The 10422-nt window shown below is 40.5% G+C and overlaps 2 protein-coding genes across 13 annotated transcripts in view; one reads left to right on the top strand and one right to left on the bottom strand.

Moving 5' to 3' along the window:
• Med12l (mediator complex subunit 12L) overlaps positions 1–10422 on the bottom strand; it is a 305880-nt gene that overhangs the window by 205828 nt on the left and 89630 nt on the right. The gene's annotated exons all lie outside the window — the stretch shown is intronic.
• Positions 4662–9989, top strand: Gpr171 (G protein-coupled receptor 171). 2 transcript variants are annotated; one of them, XM_075950621.1, is made up of 3 exons: positions 4662–4756; positions 6143–6232; positions 8436–9989. In XM_075950621.1, the coding sequence occupies exon 3, from the start codon at positions 8485–8487 to the stop codon at positions 9442–9444; it is 960 nt and encodes a 319-aa protein (XP_075806736.1). In that variant the 5' UTR covers positions 4662–4756; positions 6143–6232; positions 8436–8484; the 3' UTR covers positions 9445–9989. The 2 variants fall into 2 exon arrangements, with proteins under 2 accessions (XP_075806736.1, XP_075806735.1); XM_075950620.1 differs by lacking the exon at positions 6143–6232 and having other exon boundaries at positions 8436–9988.

Raw genomic sequence — 10422 nt, 5'->3', positions numbered from 1 at the left:
TATGGTTATTTAAATAAGTCCAACATAATTAACACCAACAGCTGACGTGCAAGTGTGGCTAAGGCAAATCCACAAGGTCCCATCCCTCGATGAAGAGCTACACGTTCCCTGGCCGCTGAGACAGCTTTTGTCCGGGGACATGCATGTTCACACATAAACTACCCAATCCCAAGTGGTCAGGCCTGGGCACGAGCACACAGGCAAGGCCAGACTCAGTAGGTTGTCTACACACATGTCTACGTATGTAACAATGATAATTTAAAAATGAGAGGCTGTGACTGTGAAAGAAGGGAGTACATAACAGGAGTTATGGGAAGGACAGAAACAATATAGAGGACTCACATACAAATTTCTCAAAATCTTTTTAATTTAAAAATATTATTATCTGGATATTGTGTTGAATAATTTTTTAATGATGCTATGGACATCATAGGGGGATCACAAATCAATTTGTGGGGCGAATTATCATCTTATACATATAAAATATAAATAAAAAAATAACTATGTCATTTCTTAAACTAAAGTATCACCAGGATCAAAATAAGGGGAAAATACCTTTACCTCATTTCTTCCCACTTGGGTTTCTGAAAGAGTGGGTTAGTGGTGACATGCAGCTTCCTGTAACAAGCTACGACCTGAAAACCTGAGAAGAACTGACCCTCAATGGGACAGACGGAGCTTCAGGCAACTGAAATGAAACCTCTGCATTAAAGACTTGGTATCTCGAGCTTGAGCTCTGGAGGAGGGAGAGGAGAACACAGGCGCTGTGAGGAGGGAAGCTAAGAGAGGGAGATGAGGTGGGGACACAAACAGAACAGAGAAAGGAGAGGAGGGGAGGGTGATACATAACACTGAGGATGTTTCCTTAAAGCCACAGGCAAACATTATTTTATGTCTAATTCAAAATAAATATATATGCCAGGTGGTGGTGCACGCCTTTAAGCCCAGTACTCAGGAGACAGAGACAGGTGGATCTCTGTGAGTTTGAGGCCAGCATGGGCTACAGAACAAGTTCCCAGGCAGGCTTCAAAGCTACAGAGAAACCCTGTCTTCAAAGACCAAAATAGAAAATAAAAACCCCATCTATACTATACATAAATGTGCATGTACATATACATAAATACTCATACAGCTTGAATGAAGCTATGGCACTTGGGGTGATAATGCCTCCCACAAGAGACAAGACTATTGAACAAAAACTGCAGTGTCAAGCAAAGGGAACCGCCCATCTAGTCCTTTGCTAAAGTGAAAGAAATGCCCCAAAACAATACAGGTTATTGCTTTTGCCCCTGGCTGTCTTCCAGAACCTCAACATCAGACCCAACTACTGAAGACACCATACAGTTGAGAAATAGGAAATGGAGGAACTCAGATGGGACTGACCCCAAAGTCTCCCTGTCTCTCAAGTACCCTAAGATGCTATGCAAGCTGCCAAGGGATAAAAGCAATCAATGGTCCTCCTCGGCTGTGATACCTACCAACCACAACTTGGCCAGCAGGGGAAGATATCCCTAAGGGTGAAATAGTGGCACTTACAACTGAGAGATGTTTAAATAAAGCTTTCTAACGGGATTTAAGGCTAACTAAATAGAAGAAAATTATGCCTGGTATTATAAATCTAGCCAATGTGCCTAGGTGATGAGGTCGTGGACTCTAGAGGAGAATCTACGGCTGCTACTTTTCACCAACTGGCACGATTCCTAACCGCAGACTGTGGGGTGTATAACCCCAGTGGATACATCTACAATACAACCCCTAACCTAAGGCTCAGGGACCATCTCAGAAGAGGAGCTGGAAAGAACAGAAGCACCAGAGGACCAGGACAGCCGCCGGGAGACAGTGTCTTCAGTATATGGCAAGGGAGTTGTACTCACAATGACACCACCAGGTGACACGCCAATGTGGATGGAGGAAATATCCCAAGGCGCCATCCCCAGATGCAGAAATACTGGCCAGTAGTGACGGTTCACGAGGAAGAATTGGTGTTGTCAAGGGATGAACCTCCTGATGACTTGTCTAACCCGGAGCAATCAGCCCTGAATATATACAGCTACAAGCAACACCAAATGGGTTCAGCAGCCTATATTTATATATACACACGTGTATATAAAATAATTATTAAAGGAAATCATGAATTTGAGATGAATGTGGGACACAGGGTGCGTGAGAGTAGGGATGAAATGATATAAAGTTCCTACGTATGAAATATTCAAAATTTAAAAATTACTAAGGCCAATAGAGGAAGACGTTTTCTCCGGCAACTCAGACAGTCAGAACTTACTCTCAAAGTGAGAATGCACATGGGCTGCTAATCCCAAACTCAGGATGCGGGGGCAAGAGGATGTGGAGCTTCAAGCCAGCCTGCCTATGAAGGGAGACCATGTCTCAAAACAAAACCAAAAATGAAAAAATAAAATTTGTTTTCACTATAACAAAATTGATTCCTGCCAGGCAATGGTGACACATATCTGTAAGTTTAGCAGTGGAGAGCCTCAAACAGGAGGATTCCTGTGAGCCTGAGGCCACTATGGGTTTATGTGGCAAAATCCTATCTCATAAACACAAAATCAAACATATTAGTTTGTACTGCTCGGGGAGGAGGTGCAGGGACAAAGAACCAACACAATGTTAGCTTGCTCACATTTGGCAACCCAAACATAAACACTAGTCTTAGATTTTTAACAACAGTTAGTTGCTTGTACTTTTTGGTCATCTAAACCTAAACTAAAACAAGGAAGTGAACAGATAAAACACCTACCCAAAATTAAAAGAAAAAAAAAATTCCCCAGGAAACCTTTATCCCAGCTTTCCTTCCTATCTCACTAAAACCACTTCCTACCCAATTTGCAACCAATTCCACCTGTAAATTCCCTTTGCCTCACACTTAGACCCAGGGAATAAAAGCTCTGATTGACTACCTCAAGTCTCTTTCCTGCAAATGTCTCTCCTATGGAGGCCACAGCTTGGCACTTACAGATTAAATGTGCACCAGCACGTTCATTACGATAGATAATAGACAGACGGTAGGTAGGTAGGTCTCTCACAACAAAATTTATGTTTATCACAATAAATGTATTTATCAAAATATGTTTGGGGCCAGAAACTAATATTCATAAAAGCTAGCCTTGCTCTAATAACTCAAGGCCTTGGCTAAAGGGATTGGGGGTCTACTCTTATGAAAGAAAAACAAAGCCAATCACTAATGAGGCAAAACTTCTCATTCAGACCAGCAAGTTGTTGGGCAGGCTACAACCTCCGAGTTTGGCTCTGTTCAGACACTAGTTAATGCCATTGTAGGGAAAGAGTTAACTTTGCAACATAAGGTATAATTTCTAAATGCATGTCTCATTTCTTTAAGCTGTTGGGGTGAAGCTGAGAAATACTTTCTGATTGTTTTAGTCTCGTAACTTGAAAAGGAGATGAAATACATCCTTTAACTTTTTTTTAATGCACTATTAAAATGATGTGTGTATATGAGTGTGGATATGTGTGTATTGTGGTGGTGTGTGCCTGTCAGAGGACAGGTTATGGAGTGGGTCTCTCCTTCTACCTTTACACGGGTTCCCAGGACTGACCTGGGCTGTCAGACTTGGGTGGCAAGCACTGTAACCTGCTGAGCCAGCTCCCTGGTTTACATGTAATACATTCATGAAGGAATAACTCAAAAGTCATATGCACAATTACATCTATAGAAAAAGTTAATTACATAAACGAAAGAAAAGGGAGAATGGCAGCTATCTCTCTGTTGTTCCAATGATGTTCTTTTATTTTTTTTTTCTTTCAAGACTTTTCTAAAATGGAGTTGGCAAGATCCTCAAGGTATATAAAGGTGCTTGCCACCAGGTCAGACAAACTGAGTACAATCCTGCTTGGTGGAAATAAAAAACTGATTTTTTAATGTTGTCATGTATCTCCACAAACATGCTATATGACACATGGGTAAATGCACACACACATAATAATAATAATAATAATAAATGTAGAAAAGTATGTTTCTGGAATTAACAACAATAACAAAGTAAACCACAACCCATCAGATCCTATCTTGTGTTAATTTCCTAAGATGGTCTCACATGATAGCCTAGACTGGTCCTAGATTCACGACAGAGCCCAGCCTGCCTCCAGCTGCCTCAAGTTCATGGCTTTCACCCTCTCTCTGCCTCCCAAATGCTGGGGACTACAGATATCTACTGGCCACTGTATTGGGAATTTTTAAATTAACAGATATCTTAGCAAGAATATAAGCTGCAACAATATTATTTAATTGTACCTTTGAAATGCCGGTGTCTATGGTTATACTAAACAAGTATCTGTTATACGCCTTACTGTCTTATGTCATAAATTCAGCATAATTTTCATGACTTTAACACTGGTATTTTTTAAACTATTATAAAACGGAAAAGTCTGGGGGTACTTCTAGTAATAAAAGAAAAAGCAGGCAAGGTATTTATGATGGATAAATAAAAATATCTTCTCTAAAACAGTAACTGACAATTAAGTTACTTAAGATAGAAAAAAAAATGTTTTCTTAAAAAAAAAAAACTTCCTCAGGAGACTTTCAAACAGCTTAAACCATTTGCAAACCACAGTTTCATCTACGTCAATCTGTAACATTTTAAAACCACACAAAAAGGAAAGGAAATTTTTAGTTCAGCAGACAACCCTGCAAAATGGGACTGCCATCACTCTGGCTAACTAAACAGCTCACGTTTCTCTGAAGACCCGGACCCAGGCCTGGCTCAGAGGACACCACCAGGTAAGTCCTTTCCAATGGCTAACTAATCCAAAGTCATGATTTTCAGTGTTGGACTCTTATCAGCATTTTCTGTTCTCGTTTGGCCTCATCTGTCTTTAAATAAAATATATATATATATTCAAATTAGACCAATTATCCAGGCGGGGACAGCTTAAGCTAGTCACTTTTCTAACTAGATCTATATGGACAGCCATGGTGTATCTTCCCAGCAGGTCACGACCAGACATTCCTCTACCAGTCCTTCATTAGCACATTTCAAAGCATGTCTACCGTGGCTCCCACGGAAAATCTACTCTGTTTTGTTCTCTTTTGTTTTATCCCCAAAGTAATGATCCATCTATGAGAAGGAGCCAAGGAGACGTTTAATTTCCATTCTGGATTTTGCTAGAACATAGCTGAGTATGCCTACTTTGCACAGATACCACTGCCACAGAGTTTATCGAGCTCTTGGATCTGAGATTTGTGATAGAGAGCCTGGGACGTTGTTATGATACAATTCTGCCTACTGATCAACATATGCTAAGTTCTGAGAAACTGTTGTTTCATGGCAATCTAGACACAGTTAAGAAGCAAATGCCAAGCACTCAGGACTCTTCAGCATTAGTTACATTGTAACTATATGAAGTAAATTACCCCACTCTGGAATAGATGGTCAGTTATAAAAACAGAGAATACCAATCAAGACAAATTGTTATAATTCTTCTCGTTACCATATGTCTTACTGATAAAACGAGGGCTTGCTATATAGTTATTCAAGCAATAGGGCACTTACAGAAACAAGTTACTATTTTCTATCACTATGCAACATCAGAAATGTCTATAAGGAAGTCAGAGAAGCCTAGCGTGAATTCAGATGTGAAGAGTCTCCCACAGGTCTATAGGCAAGACTCACAAAGAGGAAGAAGGAGAGAGGCTCAGAGTCCAGAGATCAGCAAGTACAGATCCTCATCTTGCTCCAATAAGCTGCGGAAATCTTGGGCACTTTGCAGTCTCCTCAATTGATTTGAGGACAGAAGAGAATCCACCCATTGTTAAAGTGCCACAATTCTAAAGTTCTACCACATGTTTAGGTATAGAGATGGGTAGGACTTATTCACAGGCAGTGCAGACTCAAACAATCTAAACTGAGACTCGGATTAAGAGAAGGATAGATCGGTGGAAAATCGCATGCTATGTATGCAGGAGCCTTGAGTTCAAACCCAGCACTGAAAACAAAGACAGACACCAAGAATATTAGTAACTTTGACAGTGTACAGAAATTACATAAAAGACCTAAAGTGATATTTTAAAATGTATGTATATTTATGGGTGCATAAACACCACACACATACACACACAGTAAGATTACACTGCAAAACATTCTGTCTATACTTCTCTTATTACTAGAGTGCTTGGGAAGAAAGTTAAAACTAAGAAGTTTACTGCAGCTGTTTTATGTGATAACTTCTAAGAATATTCCTGCCACATAACCCTCAGGTAAGGATTGGCTTTAGAGCACCAGTCATTAACATTAGAACCTCCATTGACATTACTATGGCTTCTAAAATATAACTGAGATGGACTCTTGGCTCTGTAATTTGCCAGCTCTCCAAGCAATGGATTTTAGCTTGGTATACCTCAGATTATAACAACCACACAACAGGACTCATAAAATGTACTATAAAAAATGGGTAGTCATCAAAAATAAAAAGTAAATGCTTTAACATTTTCATTAAGGTTGGTTGGTTACAGAATGACAGTACCAGTGAACCCCAAAAGCCCTAAGTCCTGTGGGGAAAAGGGAAGAGCGTGTAACCTTTAAGTAACACATAAGACAGTTAGACAGACATCTCCCTTATCAGCTCACTTGCAATCATTGCATCATTCCAAGATAAACACGGCAGGGCCATCAGATGGCTCAGGAGTGAAGGTGTAAGTTGGGTGCATAAGTGGACCTAAGTTCCATCGCAGAATTCCGGAGAAGTGGAAGGAGAAAACGGACTCCACAGAGTTGTCTGTCCACAGACTTCCACATGCACATGAACAAGCATAATAATAACAACAAATAAATTTTAAAGGCACACATTGTATCATTAGCTATTTTGGGGTGTGAAAGTTGGATAGTCGTTAGAAGTTGTTTGATTTAAAGAGGGTTTTATGGCTGCTGGGTCAGTCACTGAAGTCTCAGTATCCCGCAACGTTACAGGTGACTTTGCTCCTGACAAAACTCTGGAGACTGAGAAGCCCAGGTTTTACACTGTCTGATTTCCGGGACGTTCCGAAAATTCCACATAGATTTGCTTTATGAAAGTGCTATTTTTGGCTTCACTTAAAAAAGGAATCTTAGTTAACACGAAAATGGATGGCCCACATCAGGAGGCATCACACGAATGTACCACGTGTGCTCCTAAACATGTTGCGAGACTAGACCACACCAGAGGGAGCTCAGTCTAACCTGAGCCCACAAGCCAAGCCAGTATTCTCTACCTGGAAGGAGCATGACAAACTGTTATTGTCGTTATCAGGCTCGATTGTGGTGGTTCTCTACTATCGAAGTTAGAAGGGGCTTTGGCTCCATTTTGCTTTAGATTAGACAAGGTCTCATGTATACCAGGCTGGCCTTGCCATTTAGCCAAGAAAGAGCTTAAACGAGCGTTCCTCCTGAGTGACGGGATTATAAATGCGTAGCAGCAGGTCCAATCAACATACAAGTTTTAATACAGGTACAACTGACCCATTCTTGAAAAATGCTGTAACCAATAAATATAGACCCCTGTTCTAGAAGCTTTAAGATTTACTTTCACAGACCTACTAAAAACACTTCGTAGAAAAAGTTACAGCCATTACGTTCAACAAAGTACCTGTCAAACTCCAACAATACAACTTTTTCCATTAGAATCTTAAAAAGTAAAAAGAAACAGAAGAAAGTAATTTCATTAACATAGCAAGCATAATATAAGAAAAAAAAATATTCGATGGGTACTCAGACTTAAAAATGGCAACTAAATTCAATCTGGAAGATGTTCAGCATTTACGGTGTTCACCAGGCACACACGGCTGGAGGCCACACCGCTGGCTTTACAGGTGTATACCATTATGAAACCGGAACACGATGAGAGCGATAGTAGGCATCAATTCAGAACCAGAGCCTAACCCTTCAACTCCTCCCACTGAAAATAAGAGACAAAATTTTTTATTTCTAAAAATCTATTAAGAGGATTCAAAACACAGGACCTGCTTTCAAAATAACAATATAAAAAACCTTTTTTTCCATTTACTGTCAGCTCTTTTCTCCAACCAGCCTAGGTTCTGGCAGCATAAGCTACAAAACCCACAAAAAGAAAGCAGAAAGCTACATTGAACTCTTTTTCAGACAAAACCACAGGACCTTCCTCTCTCTACTTCCCAGAACCTCTGGTCACTTACCTCCTCTGCAAAGAAATTTCACCCTCAACTGGTCACAGACAGCATGCAACACAAACCCACAAGGTCAAAAACATCCCTTCCTAAGAGCAAATTTACTTGGGATATCCTGAAAGTCACAGAACTCAGACAATGGAGAATTGGGAACGATCTAAGCTGTACCCACTAGCCCAGTGAAGAACTAGAAAGACCATGACATTTTGAGTACAAATGTTTCTTTTAAAAAAGTATTTCCTAATTTTAGTTACTAACATCTCCCTCCTACTCTTTTTAACAGAGCCGTGGACGGTTATTTTTAAACACTGAACTCAAGCTTATCTCTGAAGATGACAAATAGTTCACTGTTCTGTCCGGTTTACAGCAATCTGGAACCATTTACATACTTTTTTTATTTAGTTTTCCTCATTGGAATCATTGGAAGTTGTTTTGCAACATGGGCTTTTATACAGAAAACCACAAATCACAGGTGTGTGAGCATATACTTAATCAACCTGCTTACAGCTGATTTCCTACTCACTCTGGCATTGCCAGTAAAAATTGTTGTTGACTTGGGTGTGGCACCCTGGAAGCTAAAGATATTCCACTGCCAAGTAACAGCCTGCCTCATCTACATCAATATGTACCTCTCTATCATCTTCTTAGCCTTTGTCAGCATTGACCGCTGTCTTCAGTTAATACACAGCTGCAAAATATACCGAATACAAGAACCCGGATTTGCAAAGATGATATCGACTGTCGTGTGGCTCATGGTCCTTCTCATAATGGTGCCGAACATGTTGATTCCCATCAAGGACATCAAAGAAAAGTCAAACGTAGGTTGCATGGAGTTCAAAAAGGAGTTTGGAAGAAACTGGCATCTGCTGACAAATTTTATATGTGTGGCAATATTCTTAAATTTCTCAGCCATCATTTTGATATCCAACTTCCTTGTAATTCGGCAGCTCTACAGGAACAGAGACAACGCAGACTGTGCAAACGTGAAGACGGCGCTAGCCAACATTCTCTTGGTGACAGTCAGTTACATCATCTGCTTTGTTCCGTACCACGCTGTCAGGATCCCGTACACCCTCAGCCAGACAGAGGTCATATCTGATTGCTCAACTAGGATCTCCCTCTTCAAAGCCAAAGAGGCCACACTACTCCTGGCTGTGTCCAATTTGTGTTTTGATCCAGTCCTGTACTATCATCTCTCAAACGCATTTCGACTGAAGGTCACTGAGACTTTTGCCTCACCTAAAAAGGCTAAAGCTCAGAAAGAAAACGCAAGATGTGAAAGTGACGTGTAAAACATGGGGTTTCGCACACCAGCCCTGCTTTCTGACGGAACCACAAAGCTGGTCATAGTTTTCACAGATAAAAGTAGTTAATGATAAAAGCTGCCGATGGCTAGCAAGCATGGACTGGTTCCTGTGGGAAGTCCTTTTCTCAATACAAGCCTGCCCTGTCCTCACACAGTAGCTGGTATTCTTTAGCCCAAATATCTGCACAGGAAAGTTACCAGAGCACGTTGAACCAAGGTCAACCTGGATGACCAAAGTGAGGAGAGCCAGGGCAGAGACTCTGAGACTCATTGCAATGGCTGCAACTCACTTCTTGATGAAAACATGCCAATTAATCTGCATCTAAGCTGCCAGGAAACTCGTCAGCAACACAACCTTAAAGGTCTTCCGCAACCTAAAAAATAAAGACATCAAAATACCCGCATTGTCTTCATTTTTATCCTACCACTTTGAAAGTTAGCAAATGCGCTATTCAGTAGTCCTACCTTTAACATCTGATTTTTTTGCAGCAGTAACGACTTTTAGTTCTAAAAAGTTAACGGTGACAGAACTCGGATCACAGTGGTTAATTCCACATCCTGGAGGTTGAGGTCAAAGGATTGTTATGAGTTTGTGACTAGCATTGGCTAGTGAATTGCAGGCCATCCTGGTCTATAAAATGAGACCCTATTCCTAATTAATTTTAAAAGGGGGTTGCAAATACACGGGGGTATGATTTTAAGAACACGAGGGAGCTGTTAAATTATGTTAATTGTTGAAACTGTTTTGGAAGTGAAAATCCACATCAAAGGTATTAGAAATATAAGACTAGCCAAAGAATCTTAAAGTAGAGACAAGGACTCATCACTAGGCCATGCTAGGAACATAGCCTAGATTAGATCATGGTACCTCTTAAATCTAGACACATGGCCAATCAGAAAGAATATGCAGTACAAAGGACAAGTCACTCCAGCTGTGAGCACATCCTCGCTATCGCTAATACCC

Source organism: Microtus pennsylvanicus, chromosome 16, assembly GCF_037038515.1.
Source record: "Microtus pennsylvanicus isolate mMicPen1 chromosome 16, mMicPen1.hap1, whole genome shotgun sequence".
Classification (NCBI taxonomy): Eukaryota; Metazoa; Chordata; class Mammalia; order Rodentia; family Cricetidae; genus Microtus; species Microtus pennsylvanicus.
Note: the sequence above shows the minus strand (reverse complement) of the source record. Positions and strands in the feature narration are given on the sequence as shown.

What these genes read in the sequence shown, in the direction of transcription:
- Gpr171 (XM_075950621.1), top strand. Translation starts at nt 8,485, where the DNA reads ATGACAAATAGTTCACTGTTCTGTCCGGTTTACAGCAATCTGGAACCA.